Source organism: Camelus ferus, chromosome 5 (assembly GCF_009834535.1).
Source record: "Camelus ferus isolate YT-003-E chromosome 5, BCGSAC_Cfer_1.0, whole genome shotgun sequence".
NCBI classification, from domain to species: Eukaryota; Metazoa; Chordata; class Mammalia; order Artiodactyla; family Camelidae; genus Camelus; species Camelus ferus.
In genome coordinates this window covers 91,751,279-91,775,732 of record NC_045700.1, presented here as the reverse complement: position 1 = coordinate 91,775,732, position 24,454 = coordinate 91,751,279, and the positions used below count along the sequence as shown (strand labels likewise).

The 24,454-nt window shown below is 45.3% G+C and overlaps 1 protein-coding gene across 7 annotated transcripts in view; it reads left to right on the top strand.

The window, feature by feature from the left end:
• Positions 1 to 24,052, top strand: part of USP40 (ubiquitin specific peptidase 40) — a 76,880-nt gene extending 52,828 nt beyond the window's left edge. For 5 of the 7 annotated variants that reach the window (XM_014564712.2, XM_032480535.1, XM_014564713.2 and 2 more), the window contains 10 exons: positions 697 to 761; positions 3,164 to 3,238; positions 4,127 to 4,253; positions 6,107 to 6,201; positions 7,513 to 7,631; positions 10,983 to 11,048; positions 13,382 to 13,592; positions 13,732 to 13,827; positions 17,694 to 17,785; positions 19,091 to 20,771. In XM_014564712.2, the coding sequence (XP_014420198.2) occupies positions 697 to 761; positions 3,164 to 3,238; positions 4,127 to 4,253; positions 6,107 to 6,201; positions 7,513 to 7,631; positions 10,983 to 11,048; positions 13,382 to 13,592; positions 13,732 to 13,827; positions 17,694 to 17,785; positions 19,091 to 19,202 (1,058 nt within the window). In that variant the 3' untranslated portion in view covers positions 19,203 to 20,771. Of the gene's footprint in view, positions 1 to 696; positions 762 to 3,163; positions 3,239 to 4,126; positions 4,300 to 6,106; positions 6,202 to 7,512; positions 7,632 to 10,982; positions 11,049 to 13,381; positions 13,593 to 13,731; positions 13,828 to 17,693; positions 17,786 to 19,090; positions 20,772 to 21,087 lie in introns of those variants that run through there. The other 2 variants (XR_004320160.1, XR_004320161.1) reach the window with 2 other exon arrangements.
• The last annotated feature ends 402 nt before the right edge of the window (positions 24,053 to 24,454 follow it).

Sequence of the window (24,454 nt, the reverse complement as noted above, 5' to 3'; positions counted from 1 at the left end):
GGTGGGGGAGTTGACTGTTTATAAAATATTGCTGATTTTTTAATAACCAGGATTTCCAACTTGTACTCTACTCAGTTCCCTCTCCTCAAAAAAAATTCTCTTCCCATTTTGTCACTGTAGCAAGCATGCTGAAAAACAGAAGTCTAAGTATAAAGTCTAGTTAACACTTACAAATGTTCATTTATACCAACTTGATTAAATGCTATACCAAAAGCACAGTTTTATTTTTAGATTAACTGCTGATTGGATAGGAACAGTTTTATTATTCACATTATCAGTCGCTGAGCAATGTTAGCACATATCTTCAGCCAAGACAGTGAAATAAATCTCAATGTCATGATTTTAGAAGGGATTCTGAATTTACGTACATACATACATCTGTCTGTGCTCCCATGTGATGTGGACATGCGTGTGCACAGGTAAGTAGGAAAGATACAAGTAGATACTGCATAGTAGTAGCAAGGGTTATTTTCATTTACAGGTGTACAGTTCTTGGTGGAATAGAAAATTAACCAAATTGAGGCAACAACTTAATTTTTTTCATGCCCTGGAAGACATAATTTACTTTAAAAGTCAGTTAATAATGATTAGGTCAAATCCCCTTTGATATTCACATATCCAAAAGGGTCATTCTTGACAAGTTCTTAAAACATACTCTTCTGAATTTTTTTCACCCTGATTTGGATTCCTTCCTAGGAGACACATGGCATTTACGAAAAATGGATTGGTGCTATGAAGCTGGGGAGCCTTTATGTGAAGAAGTAAGATTATTTCTGTACACTTCATTTGTAAAAATGCGTTTATTTTGTATTTTCATAAGGATGCCACCCCACTCATGTGAATAAATTCTAGAAAAAGCTTTACTTTTTTTAGGATACAAAAATCTACATGTGGGTCTACTTTCACTTTTTCTTTACTACAGTTTTTCTGTAAAGTCAGAGGGAAAATTTCAGCTTCATCTGTGTTGAGTCCTCTGTTAATAAGAGAGTGTGTCTCTAGGGGTAGTCATTCTTCACTAGGAGGCAGAGAACCACAGAGGACAAGAGGTATTTGAACCAATGGAGGATTTGAAGATGCACTCTGAATTTTAAAACCTGAATTTTTTTTTAATTGAAGTATAATCAGTTGACAGTGTTGTGTTAATTTCTAGTACACAGCGTAGTGATTCAGTAATATACGCCTATATATATATATACCTTTCCATACTCTTTTTCATGATAGGCTATTACAGGGTATTGAATATAGTTAGTTCCCGGTGCTATGCAGTAGGGCCTTGTTGTTTATCTGTTTTATGTATAGTAGTTAGTAGTATCTGCAAATCCCAAACTCCCGCTTTGTCCCTCCACCCCCCTGGTAACCATAAGTTTGTTTTATGTCTATAAGTCTATTTCTGTTTTGTAAATAATTTCATTTGTGTCATCTTTTTAGATTCCACATATAAATGATATCATATGGTATTTTTCTTTCTCTTTTTGGCTTACTTCGTTTAGTATGACAGTCTCCAGGTCCATCCATTTCGCTACAGGTGGCATTATTTTATTCTTTTTATGGCTGAGTAGTGTCCATTGTGTGTGTGTGTGTGTGTGTGTGTGTACCACAACTTCTTTATTCAGTCATCTGTTGATGGACATTTAGGTTGCTTCCACGTCTTGGCTGTTGTGAATAGTGCTGCTGTGAACATGGAGGTGCATGTATCTTTTCAAGTTAGCATTTGAAACCTAAATATTTTAATCTCAGAGTTTATCTGTAAGTTAATGATGGCAGAATTCGTCTTACCAACCAATCACTTAGGCTCTGATTCAAACTGCATCTCCAAATCCAGCCCAAACTCTAAGGGTAGATTTAGAAACAATGTTATCACAGGATGGTTGAACTCTGGTTAATCTTACTGTTGCTCCAGGTAGCATCAAAGCTCCCAGTCCAGATCCATGGCCTTAGCAGTAGACCCAGAATGGAACTTTGTGAGGAAGCTTAGACAGCTGTGGTCAGCTGCCCTTCCCCCTGTCTTTATCTGCCTGCTTTCTGTTCAGTGAGACACTGGCACTGAACATCAAGGGAGCCTGATTTAAACAGGTATATTGGGGGCCTTCAGTGCAATGCTCTTTGCTGTGTAACAGTCAGGAACCATGCTGAGAGGACTCTCTTGAGTCCTGGCCAGGAATTTGACTGCCTGGAGTAAGAAGTGGGCCTCAAAAAATCTTGAGGACATACAGTTTGGATGTCAGAAGAGTACTATGTCATCAGTTTCCTCATTTTCTTCTCTTATAAATGCCCAAATTGGTATCAAGCATTTCATCCAAAAGCAAACTTACCCTCAGAACTGGCTCCACTTCCCAGACTTGCTGTTTGTCTTTCCCATCTTGACCTTCTTCATCGTGAAGTGTGGCTTACCCTGCTCACCTGATAGCTGTCATATTTGGTCTCAGCCTTCAAAGGCCGTCAGTTTTTCCACTCCTTAACCATTCCTACTGCTGGCCTCCTGGTTCAGCCTCCCCCGCTGTTTGGCCTCTAATGTGAGTTACTACAACCGACTTCCCTGAGCCCCGGTGTTGCCCGCTTCCGTATGTCACATTTGTAGCCCCTAGACTGATCTTTAAAAACTCCCTTCTCAGAAATCGTGAGTGGCTTTTTAAAAATCAGCTGAAAACTCATTTTTTTCTATTCCACATCCCTTTGACCTGTGACCACCTTTGCAGTCCAGTGTTCTTTCCTGTTACTTACTCTCCAGTGGATACCTCCCAGTCTAATTAATCAAGTCTCTTAGCTCTTCCTTCCCCAGAGCAAGTCATACTGGCTCTTGACATAACCTTGACTTTGCCCTGTTTTTCTTTCTTGAGACATTCCTTCTTGTTTCCTGTGACTTTTCAAATCCAGCCCATTTTTTAGGCTTAACTAAAATTTTATCTTCTGTAAATCAGTCTTTCATCATTTCTCATCTCATCCATCTCCCTTCCTTTAATCTTTTGCAGTTCATAATTGTATACTTTTAATAAATTATGATGTACTGTTTTATAGGCTTAGCTTATTCCCTATAGCTTCAGTATCTGCTTCATTATTTATTTACTTATTTCTTGAAAGGGTAATAGAGACATAGGTTTAAAAGAAAAAAGGACTGTTCCTTGCAGAAGTCATAAGTGACAAGAAGGACTTTCTGTATCTCCAGGATGCAACACTGAAAGAGCTTATGATATCTTCTGGAGACGCGTTGCTTTTAACTGAAGGAAAACTTCCTCCTCTGGTAAGATTTTGCTCTGGAATAGACATTTTGTAAATAACAGTTACTATTTTATGATTACAAAGATGATACATTCTCATTGTATGAAAACAGAGAAATACAGCCATAAAGAGAATACTTACCCAAAATCTTACCAATCAGACAGCTACCATATTTTACATCTTTATATATTTTCTTCCTGTAAAATCATCTGTGCACACAATTTTATTTCCTACCTTTTATGTTCAATTTTTTAACCTGGCCATAAAAATCCAAAAACAATCATTGTAGCCAATATATGACTTACCACAGTTTAATTCACCTAGATCCCTGCTTTGGGGAATTTAGCTTGTTGTACATTTTTTATTCTTATAAATAGTACTTAAATATAAATCCTTCTTAGGACAGTTGTAAAGATGAAAGAAACTAACAAGTCAAGAGGTGTGAACTTTTTAAAGATTTGATGCTGTCTATTGCCAAACCCTTTTCCCAAAGAGATGTGCCACGACACAGCCCTGGTTGCAGTCAGTAGGTTCTTTCTTCTCTATAAAATTCCTTCAGAAACGTTCACAAGTGGAAGCTCGTGTAACCGGTGCGCTGTGCTGCGGCTCTTCCCACGGTGCCTGCGAGTATGTGTGTAGTTTTTTCTGTCAGATGCTTTGTTTATACTTTTCATTTACTGTGGTTACTAAGATACAGAACATTAGTCCCAGTCATCCTAAAGACTGATTTTTATTATTTTAAACTTTTGATTGTAAAAACAATAAGTAAGTATAATATATGGCAATTCATACATACATCTTAAGGATAAATAATAAATTCAGGAACATTTTCTGTATCAAGATGTCTCTCTCTGTGGAAGTTCACTTAGTCTGTGCGCGTCACAGCGGTTAGAAATGCCCCGTTCTTCAGGGTTTTCTGAAGGTGCCTGTCTGGTGGTACCAGCCGCGGATCCCCTCGCACCCCTGGAAGAGTCGTCAGGACCAGGCAAGCTGCACCTTTTCTCAGGGCGGGGACTGGAGAGCTGCCTCCACCCAAGGTGAGAGCAGAACAGAACCGCAGCACCCAGCGTGTCATAAAGAAAAGTAAGAGGGCGGCTTCTGCTCTAGAGGCAACTGAACTGTATGCTTTTGAAAATGTAAAGTTGAAAATCAAAACCTATTTATTTCATAGCTCGTGTCATAATCCTAGTTTTGTATAGTGATTTGTAATGTCTTTGGTTTGGCTTTACCTTTCATTTGCTGTCTGTTATTTCCATTATCTTTATGTCAGTATATTAAATTTCTTCACGGGATTTTTAAATATGCTCTCCCAAGCTCCTCATGGCAACATGAATCATAATGGACTAGGCTGGTGAAGCTTCAGTCACTGCGGTGACTTCACTGCAGCCTGAGGGGCGGGTGGCAGGGCTGGGGTCTTTTCTGCCGCCCCCACCCAGGAGCCACTTCGGGAGCGTTCCACGTCACTGACTTCTGAGAGGACACACAGGGTGTAAACATACTGTTTTACTAAGTTTCTTCTCCACGGACAAAACTCAGCACACGCATCATGATGAGCCAGAAGTCACAGGCAGGGAGTTTGGATTGTCACTGTAAAAAGCGGGTTTCCACTTCGTTGTAAAGAAAATATAGAGATAGAGAGAAAGTATCTTTAGTAGGACCAGGTCTTCACATGTTTTCGTTTATTATGCTCATCTAGCTTTTTCAGTGCCTTGATGTATTATGTATTTCTTTTTATCTTTTAAAATTCAGTCCTGAAATTAACATAAATGAGTTAAAGTCATATCTCTTTACTCTTTAAAGTTAGGGTTATATGTGTAGAGCAATTAAAAAAAACCTCATGTTGAATTAGCTATGATGTTGACATTTTTTGTTTGTTTTAGACTTGTTAGCTCTCTCTAAAAATGTCGTGATCGGATAATAATTACAGCTTAAAAAGCAGTATGTGTTTCTCCATGAAAGTTAAGAAAAAAATCTCATTTTTTTTGTTAGTCTTTCTATATCACAACATATGGCAAGTATTTTTATTCCTGAGAATTTCCTGAAAGTGTCTTTCAGGTAGTACCAGCTTATGGTCCTTAAGACCCAAGAAGAACCACTCATGAAGAGAGCTTTCTTACTTAATTTAGTTATAATTAATTTCTTATTATGTATTAGCAGTGTGCTCAGCAGTAAGCAAAGGCATTTAATTAAAGTGAAAATGAAATTACTGATTTCAAATTTAGTTATTAGCTTTTTTATCCAGAGTTTTAGATGAGAGAGCATTTTGTTTTCCCTTTTTTAAAACAAATGTAGAAAGGCCTTCTTATTGTCAAGGATTCTTTCAGTCGGTAAGCATTTATTGGGCATTTGCTGTGTGGCGCCCACCACATTTGGCACTAGAGAGACAAACCAGATGGATGGCCTGTCCTCTCTTGACAATCATATTCTTTAGGGGAGACAGAGTAGGTAAATATATACCTATAGGGAAGACACTTAACACACGCAAATGAGCAGACAGAGTAACATGTTGGACCAAGTGCTGTGAGAGGAAGAAACAGGTAAAATAAAAGGTGAGGGCAGGGCAGGGTGTCCTACCAGCAGAGCCCTCAGAGGAAGGGGAGGGTGCGGGAGAGAACGTTCTAGGCAGACGACACAACAGTAACATTCCCCGCAACATCCCAGTGACAAGACCGTGGTGTCGCACCCACACCCCTCCCTGGCGGCCGCCTGACGGGACACTGCTTCCTCCCTGTGCGGTCACCAGGGAACTGCTCAGAGAACTCAGATTCCCAGTTGCGTGGGTGGAACTGCACTAAAGCTATCTGCAGAATCAAAACATGGCCTGTATTTCAGAAACATGAAATGAATAAGCTTAAAGCTGCTGTCCGACGTCTTGCCCTGTCCTCTGTAGGTGCGCCCAGTGATGGGCACGCAGAAGGTTCCCTCCTCTTCTTGGGAGACGTTGACATCTCCGAAGATGCCGCTTTGGTGGAGCTGAAGTCTCAGGTCAGACCCCTCCTGCAGCACAGCTTAGTGCTGATCGGGCTGCTCCAGTGAGATATTAATATATTCTTCTATTTCCTTTTCCCTCACCTGCAGTCTGTTCTGATAGGGCATGTGTTATATGCCATGTTCGGTGGTGAGTACCCAGCAGGCCACACGCACATTGCTCACACAGCTCCCTGGGTTTGTTTCTGCCGGTTGCCCTGTGGCTTTTGTGTGCCCCACTCCGACAGGCATGCTGTGCTTTCGTTTGAGTATCTCCTCAGTGACTTGCAGCTTATGTTCATTTTGATTTTTTAGGAAAACATCTGTTGGAACATTTGTAAAGCATTCACTTTACTCCTTTATTTACATTGTTTTTGTATCATTGTGATTCATGTGTTAAGTGTTGTTAGTTAAAAGCTGTGATATCAATTGCCCAGGAGGCCAGAATATCAGCTTTATGTTAGGATGTGAAACTAGTTATTGGATTGTTTTCTTGGGTATAACATTCTTAGAGAAAGAGGTTTTCTCCAAATGGAAAGGCTGGATTGAATATAACACACGATGCCTGAGAAGCATCTTACTGTCATTGAACTAAAATGAATATCCCTTCCTTTTAAAGGAAAAAAATTCATATGATACGAATATCCGTCGTTGAAATTTGACTCATCCTGTGCATCCTCAATGTATGAAATAACCTTCCTTAGAAAAGTAAATGGTCTTACTCTCCTGAGAACAAGTGGGAAGAGACTTTTTCCTTATATTGGATTATAAGGTTTCTAGGTTAAAAATGAGTCAGTATCGGCCATTTCATGGATTCACTACAACCTAAATATATGAATACTTACCTGCCCTTACACAGCTAGTGTGGGCCTAGCAGTTGGATCCAAAGATTCTGAGATACTTCAGAATCAAATGTTATTTCCTTGACAAAGTAAACATTGCTGAAGAATTGTATTAGCATTACATTAGCATGGGTGGAAGTTGAAGATGAGTCCCTTGCTTTTATTAGAGTTGCCTCTGCTCTTGTGAGTTAGTCACATAGAAATTAAAGTTTCATTTTCTAAAGCATGATTAAAAAGGAGTCTGGGGCTCAGACTTAGAAACAGAAAACTCATTTACCTCTCAAGCAGCTTTCAGTAGAGAAGACACAGAAATTACTCAGGATTAACTTCATTTAAGAGATATCCCTATGGCTTTTTTTTTTTTTTCTAGATGTTACCATTACTCGAGATACTCTTTCCCTCAGATGCCATTCTGTAGCTCTTCATTTTTTTCCTAAAAGCAATCTGTTTTCAAGAATGCTTTTTCAAATGTCTGTTTCTTTTCTAGGCCATGACCTTGCCCTCCTTCTCAGAGTTTTGCATCCCATCCCCAGCCTTCCTCAGAGCCTGGACCGTGGACAGCAAGCGTCCGGGCAGGCTCTTGCGATTCCACCACCAGCAGCTCAAGTAGGTTTCTCAGTGAGCACTCACCAACAGAAAGCCGTTCCTGGTAACCCCACCGCTGTCAGGTGGACGATGCTTTTTATTGTAAATTGAACTCTGAGACTTCAGTTTTTCATATCAAGTATTAATGTAGCTTCGTGTATTTTTACAGTGGTCCAGAGACTGTGAACAAAATTTTGAGTGTTCTTTTTCTTCCCCAGCTTTATTGAGATGTAATTGACATGTAACACTGTGTAAGTTTAAGGTGTACAAGCTATTGGTTTGACAGACTTACGTGTTGCAAAATGATTACCAACATACTGTTAGCTAATACCTCCATCACATCATATAACCGCCATTTCTTTTTGTGATGAGAATGCTGAAGATCTACACTGTTATTAGCAACTTTCAAGTACATACTACAGTGTTACAAGATGAGTACTTTCTGGGGGTGTAATGTACAGCGTGTTGGTTGTAGTTTCTGACTGGAAGTCTACCCTTTGACCAACATCTCCCCTTTTCAATCACTCCCAGCCCCTGGTAATCACTGTTCTAGTCCCTGCTTCTGTGAGTTCAGCTTTTTTAGGGTCCACGTGTAAGTGCTGTCATACAGTATTTGTCTTGTCATACTTCACATAATGCCCTCAGGATCCACCCGTGTTGTCACTGACGACAAGATGTCCTTCTTTCTTATGACTGAATAATGTTTAACTCTGTGTGTGTGTGTGTGTGTGTGTGTGTGTGTGTGCGCGTGTCTTTATCCACTCATCCATTAACAGACACTTAGGTTTTTCCATGTCTTGCCTATTGTGAATAATTCTGCAGTGAACGTGGGAATGCAGATAATCTCTGAGATCCTGTTTTCATTTCCTTTGGAAATGTACCCAGAAGTGGGACTGCTGGATCATATGGTAGTTCTCTTTTTAATTTTTTAAGGAACCTGCATACTGTTTTTCCATAGTGGCTGAGCCAGTTTACATTTCCACCAATGGTACACAAGAGTTCCCTTTCCTCCGCTTCCTTGCCAGAACTTTTTCTCTTGTCTTTCTGATGGTAAGTGTTCTGACAGGTGTGGATGGTATCTCATTGTAGTTTAGTTTGCAATTCCCTGATACTGCACCATTTCATGTCCCTGTTGGCCATTGGTATGTCTTCTTTAGAAAAATGTCTATTCTCTTACTCTGCCATTTTTTATTCATATTACTTGCTTTTTGCTATTAAGTTGTATGAATTCTTTATCTACTTTGAATATTAACCCCTTATCAGATATTTGACTCACAACTACTTTCTCCTGCATCTTCATTTTGTTGATGGTTTTCTTTGCTGTGCAGAAGCTTTTTAATTTGCTGTAGTCCTACTTGTTTATTTTTGCTTTTATTGCCTTTGCTTTTGGTGTGAAATCTGAAAAATCATTGTTAAGACTGATGTCAAGGAGTTTATTCCCCTATTTCTTTCTAAGAGTTTTACTGTTTCAGGTCTTGCATTCAAGTCTTCTTATCAATTTTAAGTTGATTTTTGCATATGGTATAAGATAAGGGTCCAGTTTCCCCAGCACCATTTATTGAAAAGACTCTTTTCCCCATTGTGTGTTCTTGGCTCCTGAATTTTAACTTAATTGACTGGATATGCATGGGTTTATTTCTGGGCTCTCTGTTGTGTTCCATTGATCTGTGTGTCCGTTTTTATGCCAGTACCATATTGTTTTGATTACTGTAGCTTTATAGCACAGTTTGAAATCAGGGAGCATGATGCTTTCAGCTATGTTCTTTGTTCTTAAGAAAAGGTTGCTTTAGCTATTTGAGGTCTTTTGTGCGTCTCTACAAATTTTAGGACTGGTTTTTCTATTTCTAATTGAAGAATGCCGTTGAAATTTTGATAGGGATTGCACTGAAACTGTAGATCATTTGGGATAGTATGGACAGTTTAACAGTATTCTTCCACTCCATGCACATGGAGTATCTTTCCATTTATTTGTGTCTGAATTTCTTTCATCAATGTCTTGAAATTTTCAGTATGTGGAGTTTTCACCTCCTTGGTTAAATTTATTCCTAAGTATTTTATTCTTTCTGATGCTGTTGTAAATGGGATTGCTTTCTTAATTTCTCTTTCTGGTAATTCACTGTTTGTGTATAAAATGCAACTGATTTTTGTATATTGATTTTGTATCCTGCAACTTTACTGAATTCATTTATTAAGTTTTGACAGTTTTTTGGTGGAATTTTTAGAATTTTTATATATATATATATATGTAAATATATAGACTATATGGATATAATAATTATACATAGAATATATAGACATATAGAATTATATGGACATAATTTTATTTCTTCCTTTCCAATTTGGATGCCTTTTATTTCTTTTTCTTACCTAATTGCTCTGACTAGGACTTCCAGTACTGGGTTGAATATGAGAGGTGAGAGTAGGCATCCTAGTCTTATTCCTGATCTTAGAGGAAGAGCTTTCAGCTTTTTACCATTGAGTATATTAGCTGTGGACTTGTCATATATGGCCTTTATTACGTTGAGGTACATTCTCTGTATACCCAGTTTGTTAAGAGTTTTTAACATGAAAGAATGTTGAATTTTCTCAGATGCTTTCTCTATGTCTGTTGAGATGATAATGATTTTTTCCCCTTCATTCTGTTAATGTGGTTGTATCACACCGATTCACTTACAAATGTTGAACCATCTCTGCATCTGTGACATAAATCCCACTTGATCATGGTGTATGAGCCTTTTAATGTACTGTTGAATTTGGTTTTCTAATATTTCTGTGAGGATTTTTATATCTATGTTTATCAGGGATATTGGCCTCTAATTTTCTTTTCTTATAATGTTTTTATCTGGTTTTGATATCAAGGTAATGCTGGCCTCACAAAATTAGTTTAGAAGTATCCCCTCTGTTCTATTTTTTTTTTTTAAAGGGTTTGAAAATAATTGTTATTAATTCTTCTGTTTGGTAGAATTCATCAGTGAAACCATCAGCTTTTCTTTGTTGGGAGGTTTTTGATTACTGACTGAATCAATCTCCTTACTAATAATTGGTCTGTTCAGATTTTCTGTTTCTTCTTGATTCAGTCTTGGTAGGTTTGTTTCTAGGAATTTATCCATTTCTTCTAGGTTGTACAGTTTTTATTGGTGTATGATTGTTCATGGTACTTTCTTAAATTTTGAGTATCTTACACAGGGTAATATTTTCCTTAAGAAGAATACTTTAAAAAAAAAGAACAAATAAAACCCCTTTTATGTAAAAAAAAAAACAAAAAACACTTTTTATGTTAAAAAAAAAACTTACAATTGGTAAAAAAAAAAAAAACTTAAAAAAAATTAAGTGATATGTCATTCAGCATTATTTTGTTTCATTTGTTATCAGGGAATATAAATTGGGAAGGAGAACTGAGATCTGCTTAGAGCCCCTTCAGAAAGAAGAAAACCTGGGGTAAGACGGCCTGCCACACACACGTCTGGTCACAGTGGACAGTGTCTTTAAAAATGTAACGGCTTAATAGTAAAGTGGTTTTTTTTCACTGCTTCTAAGTAGTCTGGCAACTTAAAACAGATAATGTTCTAGAAATGTGTTTATATGTCTGGTGTCGAGCTCTTAGAACTCATTTTTCCATAAAAACAGTGAGAATTAATTTTTCAGTAAGCCTCAAATGCATATTGAACCCATGATGATCTTAAAGTGTAACCAAGACACTCATCCCCACTCTTGTCAGTGCAGAGTCTGTTGTCAAACTGATCAACAGGAGCGCCTGCCACCACACCCCCGGGTCCTCCTTTTTCATCCTGACATCACCTGACATCTTATACGCTTGCTGAATTAGCACTTACTCTGCCTCCTGCTACTGGAATGTAAGCTTTGTGAGAGCAAGCACTTGTTTTTTGGTCACTGCTGGATCCCCAGTACCTAGGACAGTGCCTTTGTCATCATCAGGAATGACTCGTTGAACAAAGAAGCACCCAAAGTTGTCCACAATCAAACCTTCCTATTTTTTTTCATTTATAGGACGGTCTTTTATAAGATGCTTTTGCAGTATCACCAAATATTAAGATTCCTTCTATCCTATGTGGCATGATTATTCTTGCTGCCAGCCTGTTGTGTAATGACCTTCATTTAACCACACTGATTCATGAAAAGGGCTTCTCAGTGCAAATTGTATTACAGGAATAGTTTCCTGGAGGGGATTTTCTGGATCAAATGGTATAGACGTTTTAAACCTCTTAAAAATAAATTGTCAAATTCCTTTCCGGGTAGGTGATACCAATTTATGTTCCCACAGGCAGGGTTTCTGAGTGTGTATTTTGCCTCACTCTCAGACCATCATTCAGTGTTGTCATTGTTTAAATATTCACTGAGTTGATAAATGAAAAATGGTTGTTTTGTCTCATTTGCTTCAGTACTTTGATTACTAGTAAGAGTGGGCATTTTTTTTTTACAGGCTTGTAAGTCATTTGTATTTTGTGAGTGTGTGAATTATTTCATATATTTTGCCTCTTTTTAATGGGATCTTCGAAAAAAGTTAACTTGTGTGAGCTCTACAGTGTAGGAGATACATATGTATATATATGTTACATAATATCAATTGAGCGTTTGTTGTATTTGTCATGAACAGTGTCCTTTGGAAGACCACGCTGTGCACTTAGTTAGGCCCTCTTCTGTCTCTGACCGACCTCCATAGCGCTCTTGTCCCCCCTCAGTGAAGACTCTGGCTCCTCACTGTCGCCTTCACTGCAGCCTGTCAACTCCTTGGCAGCTCCCTCATCTGCACGGACCACCCTTTTGTATGTTCTGGCCTCACTCTGCTCAGCTCCGGACCCTCAGCTCCTCTCACTGACCCAGCAACACCGACACCTGACAGTCTCCGAGGTTCACTCCCACAAATCCCTTCTTGACCACAGTCCCCCTTTCAACCCAGTCTCCTAATTCACTGGGCCTTCACTCTCCCTGTATTGTCTGTTTCCTCCAGTTGCATCACCCTTTCTTTTGATAAAAAACACCAATATAATAGAAATAGAGCGTTAAAATCACTCATCTGACCATCCTTAGAAACAAAATTTTCATTTCTCCTCCCTCTACCTTCCAGTTCTTATCTGTAGTCTGTTTCATGTCATATCTGTAACAGTCTCCATCCATCGCGATTTCTTCCCCACCTTCCTGAATGTTTCTCTTCTTCCTCTTCCTCCAAGAACCTCTTATCTGAGCTCTTCTCCTGCAAAGGCCTCCTTTGCTCCTGCAGCTCCTTCCATTCTCTCTCTCTTCCCAGCTCTAAGCTCTCAAATTCTTTTCCCTGGCTACTCAGTAACTCAGATTTTTAGCACCTAAAATAGCTTTTTTCCTGCCAGCTTCACAGCTTCTGGTTCTGAAATCAGCATGTCTGGGGGAGTCGCTGTGGCAGGGTACCTGATCAGGCTGACCCACTTCCCTTTCCCCGCCGCAGGGCGGCCCTGCTGACTCTTCAGCCCTGCCTCCGATCCTCTTCCTTCCACGCCCCACTGAGAAACTTCGTACATCTTCAGCCTTGCCTGCTGCTCCCCGGGGACCTCTGCCGTGAACTCAGAATGGGAGCTCACCTCCATTCTGGGTCAGGATTGAAGGAACTCAAAGTAAAGGTTTACCACCAGCTAGCATTCAACAGGGTGTAGGGAAAATCTCTCCTTATAAAAACTGGAAGAATCGCAGAGGGGAAGCTTTTGCCCATCACCCTGCCATATTTATTGCATATCTCCCATTTTGTTTTAAATCTGACTTTCAACTGTTTTCTGGTGCAGCCCCCAGGACATGCTGCTGAGGACACAGATGCGCCTCCCTGGCAAGAGGGCATACACCCTGCCCATGGACATGGTGTGGGACACTGCCCGAGGCTCAACAGCTGGCTCCCTGAGGCAGCGAGTGGCTGACTTCTATTCTCTCCCTGTGGAGAAGACTGAAATTGCCAAATACTTCCCTGAAAAGTTTGAGTGGCTTCCAGTATCCAGCTGGGTAAAGTTGTGGGGCTGTGTCACAGAAACTGGGCCTTACTGGTATAGTGAGTGGGTTAACTACAGGTTTTCACAGATAGGGAATTAAGTAAGAATTTGAGGCTGAGTTTTCTTGATTTAGATGTTTGATTTTTCTGTAGAATCAGCAAATTACCAAGAGGAAAAAGAAGAAAAAGCAAGATAATTTGCAGGGGGCGCCTTATTACTTGAAAGATGGCGATACTATTGGTGTTAAGGTAAGTTTTTAACAGCAAATTTACCACTTTGACAACACACCAGGATCAATTAATTTTATAGAGAAGTTTTATTACATCTTCAAGGCATAGATAATCTCATTTTATATAAAATGAGAAAAAAGAGGGAAGGCCAGACAGTTCATTTTATGAGACCAATAGAACCTCAATACCAGAATCTTAATTTTGAGTCTGACTTGAATGAAAAATGCTTTTGAATGAAATTGCTTTAGAAGCTTTATCACTAAGTGTGTTGCTGAAGGTTTTGAGTAGGGACCTGCATGTGTGTTGCTGAAGGTTTTGAACAGGCACCTGTATGAGTTAAGGTGTCTCCTTCCATTCCTAATTTGCTCTATGTTCTTTTTTTTTAATCATGAATGAGCACTGGGTTTTTAATACTAAATTTTATTTTATGTTTTTTCTGCATCTGTTCAAATTAGCTATTTGGTTTTCTTCTTCAACGTAGTAATGTAGCATTATTACATAAATGTATTCTTAACACTGAGCCATCCTTGCATTCCTTGGACAAACCTATTTTATTATCATACAGTAATATTTTTTGTATTAAGGGTTAAAATTTAATCATTGATTTAATTTCTATTTAAAAAATAATTTAAAATTAATTTAAGAATAATTTATTGATATTAAATCATTGATTTATTTATTATTATATTATTTAATTATTTTATTTTGGCAGAGAGGGGGTAATTAGATTTATTCATTTTTAGAGGAGCTGCTGAGGATTGAACCCAGGACCTCGTGCATACTAAGCATGCACTCTACCACTTGAGCTATATTCTCCCCCCTAAATTATTGATTTATCAATAATTCTTGATTTAAGAATTTTTAACAGTAAGGAATAAGCATTCCCCCTTAATCACCACTTCACATTATACTAAAGAATGTGACCAATGTAACATGAACTTCCACCCTCCAAGATAAGTACATAAACAGAAATTCAAAAACAAGTCAAAGTCCAAAAGGAAACTATAACTGCTCTTATATGCAGTTTTTCTGTGAAGGAGATTCAGAGTCTGTACAGCTAAGCCATTAGCTCTGTTGAGAGAGTTCAAAAGGTTCTAAGATCAGTGTACATAAAAGTACAAGGTACCTGGGAATACGTCAATGAGAAGATGTCTAAGACTTTTCTCGAGAGTGTTATAAAAACATGGTGGCATTGAAGCTTCAGGGAGCTGTAGAGCTGCGTCGTGTCTTAGAAGGGAAGCCTTGGACTGTGAAGACAGCAGTCTTCCCCACATCTGTAAATTCAGTGTTATCCCAGTGAAAAATCACATAGATTAGACTAAAGAGAATAAGTTGTGTGGAAGAGCAAAGGGCCAGAGAGCTAAGGTATTTTTCAAGGATAAGATCAGGGTATTGACTTACCAAGAATTAAGGCTTATTGCACAGCTGTGGTGACCGGGTGGCTTTGGGGCAGGGGAAGACTGAAATAGAGCTCCAGAACGGAACCACACATGAAAGGAAACTCAACAGGTATATGAGGCAGCATTAAAAATGGATTATTCAGTAAATGATGCTGGGAGAATTGGTTGTCCATACAGGAAAAATTATAGTGATAATTCTGATTTCATGTTCATAAAGAGGGTCTCCAAATTTATGTAAGCTTCAGGCCCCATAAAATCTGTATCCACCTCTGCTCACATCTACATATATAAGACTTAAATGTGAAAAGCAGTGATTTTCAACCTTTAGAAGAAAAACTTTAAGACTTAGGTTAAGAAGGATTTCTTAAAATAAGAAACAAAAAGCATATCCATAAAGAAAAAAACCAGTAAATTTGAGTATGCTGACCCTTGAATGACACGAGTTTGAACTGTATACATGGGAGGAAGTACACGTGGTATGACACCATGGGCAGCTGGCTGAGTCCACAGATGTGGAAGCTCAGATACAGAGGGCAGACTCTGGGACGCGAGTGTCCGAGGATTTTGGTGTCCGTGGCAGGTCCAGGAACCGATCCCCTGTGGGTACTGAGGGATGACTGTACATTAAAAGTAAAAATTTCCGTTCATCAAAGGAAGCTATTCAAAGTGAAAAGACAGGCCACCAATAGGAAAAGATACATGCAGGGATACAGCCAACAAGGATTATTACCCAAAACATGTAAAGTCCTTCTACAGATCAGTTATAGAAAGATAGTCTTTGCCCATCTCTCCCTGACTGGGTAGCACCTGGCAGTTCTCAGAAAACTAAGTAACAAGCAGATGAAAAGATAGCTTCCCAGTAACCAGGGAACCCGGAGATGGAGCAGTGAGCTGCTGTCCCGGCCAGACTCTCAAGCCCCGGGTGGCACCAGGAGTGCCGACCAGCACGAGGGCTCTGGAGGGCAGCGGGCCAGAGTTAGCGCAGGTGCCCGTACGACGCATCCGCGTGATTCCTCCCTAGGCACGAGCCCCAGGGACTGCCGTGTGTGGGGAGATGTACGGAAACATGCACTTCATGAAGTGCTATTTGTAACCGCATAAATCGGAAAGGACTTAAATGTCAGACAGGGACTAGATAAAATGGGGAAAGAAAGTACCAATACGGTGGTGTAGAGCACAGCAGTTTTAAAATGAAGAAGCCAGAGCTACAGTGTCAACATGAACATGCATCCAAGTACTTGGATGTTGTTCTGTGTTGAAAAAGAAACACAGAATGACCATTTCTAGGAAGTAGAAAAGCGTGTAAAATGCTGAGGGCCGTGTTCCTGTGTCGCCATCAAGTAGAGACGAAGAAGGAACAAAGCCCTCCCCTCCATGGACTGCTTACCTGGGGCCGGGGGGAGAGCCAGAAACAGAACCTGCATTTTTACCTTGAAAAATAAAGCAAATATGGTAAAAGATTAATACTGTTAATATGTAACTTTCAGTGAGCATTTTACATTCGCCAAACACCATCCATGTATATACATTTAACTCTGTTTTCCCTCATGAAAACCATGGCAGGTCAATGCCATCTGAGCTGAGGAGAGGGAGGCGCGGGGATGATGTGACTGGCGTGTCCGTGGACGGAGCCACTGTGCCCACCACCTGCGTGAGAACACGGGTGTCTGTCCCATGGTCTCCACGTTTCTCTGATTTTGTCATGTTTCACAGTTTTAAAAAGCACATCATACACAACATACTGAAATAAATATAATATTTATCATGCATCATCATTGGAGCAGTGGTGATGTGGCACTTTTCTTACCTGAGAGTGGAGAGAGAGCAGGACCTCCTGCAGCTCCAGCGCTGACTCCCAAACCCGCACGGGGCCATTCCTAACACGGGTCCCGCAAGCCTCAGAAGCCTTTCTGCGACCTACGTTTTCCTTGAGTTGTTTCCTCACGGTTAACGTCCTGATGAGTTAACACTGAGCCGCGAGGGGAGCGGCCGGGGTTGATGGTGAATCGCATCCTCTCTGATGGCAGGTCCGGGGGAGGCGCAGGCCTGGTCCCTCGGGAGAGCAGAGCCAGCGCCCTTTGTCTGTGCAGCCCCGGGGGGAAGCTGCAGGGAAGCGCCCGGCGCAGCCGGGAGATGCGGCTGCAAGTGGCGGTGGAGCACACGGCTGTGTTCCCAGCCGGGCAGGGTCCAACGGGCCCGGCTGCGGAAGGCCTGCCTGCGTCCTCGCCTCCCTGCAGGGCCCCTTTGCTCGCTTGCTCAGTGGCAGGTCTGTGGTCCCAAGGCAGAGATCAGACGCCTAAAACATAACTTCTCTTAAGCTCTTCCTGCCACTCAGTTTGTTTTTCATCAAACACTAGAATGTCTCCTATCCGTTGTTCTAACTTATGTAAATTTCTGTTATCTTAGGTAATTTTTTACATACATCTTTTTAAAATCTAGGCTAAAAAGATGTCTGAAAACATTGCTCATTATTTTGAAATGCAGAATCTCCTGGTTGAAGACGATGATGATTTCAGCACAGTCAGAGATGACATTGCAAGAGAAAAGCAGAAACAGCTCGCTCTTGGGAAGAAGAGGTACGTTGGGGTCCTCGCCCACGTGACAGTCCACCCAGCCTCCAGGAGCCCCTCCTCACTCACTCAGCGCCTGGCCCTGCGGACAGGACTCCCCTCTGCTGCCCGCTGTTGTCTTCCCAGGATCTCCCCATCTGCTCCTGGAGGGCTCCCTGGGCCCCTCCCCGAGCTCCAGTCTGTTCTCACCTCCTCGGGGACCCTGATCCTTCACTCCTCCATTTCCCACGCTCAGCCCCCACCATAGTCTGGTCTTTTCCTTCAGACACCAACCCCCACTTCAGGTCCCATGCAGCTCCTGCTGTCACTTCCCATCACTCCGCCTCCATTCTCTCCCAGCAGTCAGCCAAGTCGCCAGTCCAGTGACTCTGTCCCTCAGCCCGCTGAGCCTACCCCCCATCCCCCAGCCTCCGTCCCAGGCAGCTTCTGGTTAGGATCCTCTTTCCTCACTCTGTCACTTGGCCTTGGGTGGGCTTACTCCTTCCTCTTCTGTACACCGTCCCCCTCCCCGGCCTGCAGGCCACATACACCTAGCAGAATGTTCTGGAACATTCTACCAATACTGATACTTCAGACTCTGCATGCTGGACCTGACTCCCACCACTGCAGTCCCTGTTGTCATCCCGACATAGGCTACACGGGGGCGTTGTGGTCGTCCTTAGCTGCTCCCACCTCCATCCCTGAAGTCTTGCATCCTAAGCCGGTCTTGCCCTGTTCTCACTTCTTCTGGCCTGGTGGACTTTCTTTTCTTACCCAGGTTACCGCAGTAGCCTTCCCTGCTCACCTCTGACCTGTAACCTTCCTCTCCTCCCGCCTGTGTATCTCAGGTGCCGACGTGGCGTGCGCTGGGTGACAGCAGCACGCGGACGTGCCCTCTGCCACCGGGGGCGCCTGGCGTGTGGGACGAGGAAGAGGGCCGGGGCGGGGGGGCGTCACCCGGTGTGTGCGCGTGTAACAGTTTTGACTGGAGCTGGATGTTAGACATGAGCGTCTGTGAACGTTATACTCTGATTCGGAAACAGGAAAGATTGCTCCGCCATGAGACATTGTTGCTCAGCCGATCAGAAAAGCACCCCCGTGTGACCCGCAGTGCGGGGCAGCCAGGGGAGTCCACCGTGGGGAGGGAGGACGTGAGGCCCCAGGGGGCAGCGTGGAAATAACCTGTCTTGATTGCAGACATGCATCTCTGTGGCCTGTTCTGACTTGACCCCTAAAGGTTGGAATGAACTTGGGAGTCACTCCAGACTCCTCGACCAGGCGGGCCCCAGTGTCTGGGATGCAAGTCTGTGACGGCCTCTGTGTCTCCTGCAGCCAGGAAGCCCTGCATGTGCAGAGCAGCGACGTCGCCTCCGGCGCAGAGACGCCTGCCCGGCCCCGGGGACCAGAAGCTTCCCTCTCCATCCACGTTGGGAGTTTCAGATAGCAGCGGGGCCCGGGAGCGGGCCTGTTGGTGCCTGCCTCGTGCGGACACGGACTTCACACCTCTGCCTTGTCACGAGCACAGGGGCGTTTCGTCTCAGGCCAGGCAAGTACACTTGTCACCCAGCCCTGTGGCACATCCCCCGCGGCCAGCCCTGGCCTGGCCATTCCTCACAGGTGCCAGCCCGACCCCCATCTCTGTAAGAAAATGGACTAGCTTTGTATTAATTGCAGGCGCGGGCAGAATGGCACTGCTGACCTCTGACCAGCCTGCCCTTTAATATACATGTGTCCCACTCTCTTTTTCTTTCTTATGCTGTTCAGGTGACTTTTTCCGTCTCTGACCAAAATCTGACAACTCAGCTCACGCCGTGGGCCGGCCAGGCTTACGGTGTGACATAAGCGGGAGTCTGGGTCCCCAGGGTGCACGTTTCTTTCCCCTTTGGTCTGAGTTAACTGTGATTCTAAGCATTGGCTCTGTTTCCGGGATGAGGAGACCGGCGGGGCACCTCTGAAGTCAGTACCTGCTGCCGGCGAGGACGCCGGGCGTGGCGGCAGCTCCGAGGCCCTGCCCAAGCCGCGCTGTCTGAGCGGACCGTCCCTGCGGCGGCCCCCACTCGCGGGGCCTGCCCTGTCCCGGAGCCTGACGGGGAGGCAGCGGTCACGGCAGGCCAGCGGGTTGGGCTCGGGGCTGGTCCTGGGTAGTCTTGATTAAAATGGGAGAAGAGATGTGAACTAAGGTTCTCTTAATCAGCATGGCCCGCTACCAAATTTAAAAGTTGTAACTGGTATTTATGACAAACACAGCATCTGTGTTACGGGGTTGATGGGTTCAGGACACTGGGGCGATTCACTTTCCCAACCACCTGACTCAGTCAGTCGAAAGCAGGATTCCGGACAAGATACAGTAAGTTCTTCACTTCCTCGCACCTCAGACGAGACGCTGCAGCCACGTTCTTGCTGAGTACCGTTAGCACCTTGGTGTGACACGGTTTCTCAACCGCCTTTTATCACTGATACTAAAAGAGCACTTAAATGTTAAGAGATTGAAAGAAAATGACCAATGTGGACTGGTGTCTCCTCCTGCACCGCCGGCTGGGGGACAGAGTGCCTGTCGTCACACCACACTGCCCTCCACAGTGGGACCCCAGGTGGAGTGAGCAGCCAGCCTTTCCCTCTGTCCTCACTCCGGCGTCAGAACCACGCCCACACACTTCCATCCCCGTGTGCTCGGCTGAGACGGCTGGCTAGGACGTCGTGTACTCACTTGTACTGAAGCAGTTGTGTTGCAAGGAGTTGGCCTTTGGCGAGTGCTGCCAAATCTCCAACACTAAGTCCCCCTCCTGGGACGCGGGGGACGGGGACTGGCTCAGGGGGGCTGGTGGCTGCCGAGGCCGGGCCATGGGCACTGCGACTGACGTGGCTGGAGGCCAACCCTCGGGTGGTCCCCCTTGGCCGGAGTCCCCCTCCCTCCCTCCCTCCTTCCTTCAAATTCAGGGATGGAGTGGGCGGCGGGGGAGAGCTGTAAGATTTTGTTAAAGAAAAAATAAACTGCTGGTTTTGTAGCCTCCCATCTCTGTGCGCTGACGGCTTCACGTTCTCCTGGCCTTTTTGGCCAAGAGAACTTCAGGTGCTAAATCGCCGAGGGTTATATTTAGAAATACGGCGTCAGTGCTGCCTCGGGGGTAACAGGTGTGCTTGGGTTTGATCAGTTCAGACTCATGGGAACAGCCGTATTTGGAGACACTGGAGGTGGCCCGCTTCTCCTTTCCTGCTGGCAGCACTGCCTGTGTTGCAGAAAACACATTTATTCAGCTGTGACGTTTTTCTGGCAGAAAGGGAAAGTGGGGGCCATAATTCCCCGATAATCCAAAATTATGGCTTCACAGATGTCGGATTCCCCCTGGAACAGACTGAGCTGTAAATGACCAAGTCCTGGGGCCCTCAGCCCGTCTGGACTGGAAACGCGGCAGCTGCTCCGTCACCCTGTCCCCAGTCGCACCTGGCAGTGAGACATGACGAAGCGCCGTGGGTGTGTGCATTCTGGAAAGCCACTGCACTTCAGAGACTTCACAAGCGAAAGGAAGAGACGTCTCCAGCTCCCTCCAGTGGCCCGTTTCCCTTTGTGAGCCTGCCTGGCCCTGCGGCCTCCTGTCCCCCGCAAGCTTCTGCCCCGGGGCTACAATGCCACCACCAGCACCTCCTTCCAGGTGCCTGTACAAGCCCTGGGCCCCCTCACCCCTCAAAGCGGTGGACTCTGCACCGAGGTCAGAGCTGCCCATCAGGCCTGCTCTCCTGCCCCCCCCGGGGGAGTGGGAGCCGCTCCACCACCCACAGCGCGGCCACTCGTGCCTCCCCAGGGACGGCCCTCCAGTCCCACCCCAGTCTCTCCTGCTCTCTAGTCTGGGGTCACCTCCATGTTGGGTATCTCAGGATTCAGCAACCAGCCGTGACAAACGGTAATCTGACCCAGCACCAGTGTGCCGAGGGTGGGCACCGCGATAGAACGTCTCTTCTGGAAGACAGAAGGCAAACCCCAGGCAGTCCGGCCCCCACGGTCACGGGCCTTGCACCACGTCCTCGCCCGGGGCCTGCTCTCTGGGGATCCTGCCCGTCCCCCTGGCAGTGGAAGGACATCCCTCTGCGGTGGCCGCACTGGGGCACTTTCCCCGAGTGCCCGTCCTGGGGACCTGGGGCCTCGGGGGCCGAGTGACCACTGGCTTTTTTCTGCCTGGTGGGGTCTGGCTGGCTTCCCTGTTGCCTGGGATGCCCAGGGGGCTTGCATGTGGCCTGTGAGTGAGAAAGCCTTCCGCTCCCCAGCCCGCTGCTTTTCCCTGCTTGTGCTTGTGACCGAAACTGCAAAGGCCAAGCCCTGGCTCCTGCCAGGACCGACACTGTTCGGAGGCCAGTGCCCGGGCTGGGCTGGGCTGTGCGGCTGGAGGTTCCCCCCTGCCCCCCTGTCCTGGCCACCGCGGGCTCAGACCCGCCCCACAGGTGCGCCGGGCGGCTCCGAAGTCCCCTCCGCGCGGTTCCCAGCGTCGCTTTGGCCTCACACCTGCAGAGCGCGGGTAACTCGTGTCTCTGTGTGCTTTTGCCTTTCCAAGGGCTGTGAGGTCTTTGCCCAATTCTACCCTCGGGAGAGACGAGTACTTGTTCTGGAAGGACAGTGACAGGAATCAGTTTCAACTCTGAGACAGAACAGGACACCTGCAGTGCCCACTCACGTCAGAGAAGCGGAGACGCGGCGAGTCGGGGAGCAGCTCTGGCTGCTGGCGCTTCGGCCGTCGCGTCCACGCTCCAGGGCAGCAGCAGGAGGAGCTGAGGGAAAGGCACATTCTCATATTTTTAAGGAAACTTTCTGGAAATTTCAGGCAATATTTCTCTCAGTCTTGTGACTAAGGCTGACTGCAGAGGAGGCTGGGGAAAGCGGCCACGTTAGCAGAGGCCCCTCTGGGCCCGTGGCTTCCCGGGACGATGCAGGTTCTGTTGGGGGCGGGGGGAGGGAGGACCGTGCGGGCCTCAGTCGCGGCCTCGGGGACGCCCAGAGAGGCTGAGTCCCAGTGACACAACACAGGGCGACGTGAGGCCTGGGCGCAGAGCTGAAAGGCACCCGAAAAGCTCAGGAGTCATTTTTCAATACAATATTTTTAGATATCAAAATTAATGCAGAAAAATCCACGATGAACAAAATACCAAAACTTTAAATAAAGGCAGGGTCAACACAAGTCAGGGGCCATGCAGGCCAAGATACTCGCTTTAGAAAACAAACATCTTCTAAAGTCCCTTCCACGTCCTGCGGCCAGGCGCACGGCCACCGCCGGCCAGCTCCGTCCTGAGGAAACTGAGTTGGGGTCAGAAGGAAGAAGGAACAACATGAATAAAAGTGCTCCCTTTCATGGAGGATTGCAGGAAGAAGGGGAGGACGGGGTGCAGCGGTCACATGCGTGTCTCGGTTTCCCTTCTCCAGCCCCCAGACCCTCTCCAAGTCCTCCTCAGTCGTCAGGCAGTGTACACACTGAGCTGAGCCATGAAGGGGCCAGAATTCAGGGAGGGGCTGGAAGGCCCTGGGGCCAAGGCGAGAGGGTCACCAGGAACACCCCCTGGTTACAGCTGCCAGCCTCCAGGTGCACGGTCAGCACCCCAGCCAGCAGGCAGGGCCACGCTGGCAGAGGGGCCGCTGCTGACCAGCCGGTGCCGAGGGACAGCTCACAGCAAGAGGGCTCCCTCCCTCCCATCTCCCCTCAGACCCACGTGCCTCCCTCCTTCCAAAGACCTGGAGAGCATCTGAAGGGGAAAGCAGGACCAGGCGGGCGTTAACTGAGGGACTTCTTCCCTGCGGGGACCTTAAACCCCGAGGCACCCTCCAGCAGAGACCGCTGGCTGGTGAGCGCAAGTCATGGCCCCTTCGTCCTCGGCAATGGCCGCACTGCATTTGCCAGCCTCCTTTGCAGCCAGGTGCAGCCAGGTCCCCCAGGTTTCCATTTCCACAGCGCTGCTTGCAGGCTGGCTCAGGAAACCCCAGTGCGCCGCTCCTCCCTCCCCCAACCCCAGCAGGAAGGCGATGACCCGACCAGCCGTCACCAAGATCCCCAAGTGACCACTTGGAGGGGCTGCAGCCTGGGTCCCTGAGGCCTGAAACACACCTGCCCGCTCCTGTTCTGGAAACGAAAACACTTGGTTCTGTTAGAGTCATTGCATTTGGCGGTTTACTTGTTGAAGCAGCTTAGCCTACCCTAACTTGAAAATTTATGTTACTAGATCAGATCAGATTTAAACTGGACATAGCACTTAACTTGTTTTCTGGTGGATGAATTCTTAACAAGAAACTGCATTAAATCCTGCAATCACATCGCACTTGAATCCTCCCTCCGCTCCTCTGGGCTGTGACCTGGCCGCCCCCACCCCCAGTTGCCACCTCTTGGAGAAGCCTCCCATCTGCTTTCTGATGCAGGGGGGCTGAGTCCTGTGCGAGATGGACCACAAGCAGGACCTCCCCCGCCAGGATGCCTGCATGTGATGTAGGCCCTGTTTTCTCACCTGTCAGGCAGCCTGGGCTTGGTGTCAGCCCTGGGACCCAGGACAAGCACCATACTCTGGTACCCAACTTCCCTGTGGCTCCTGCCTCTGCCAAGTGCTGCTGTGTGACACGGGACAAGTGAACCTCTCTGAGCCTGTGTCCTCATCTGTAATACGTAAATACCCACCTGGTAGGACTATTTAAGAGGAATAGATAGGTTAATATGTGTAAAGTACTTG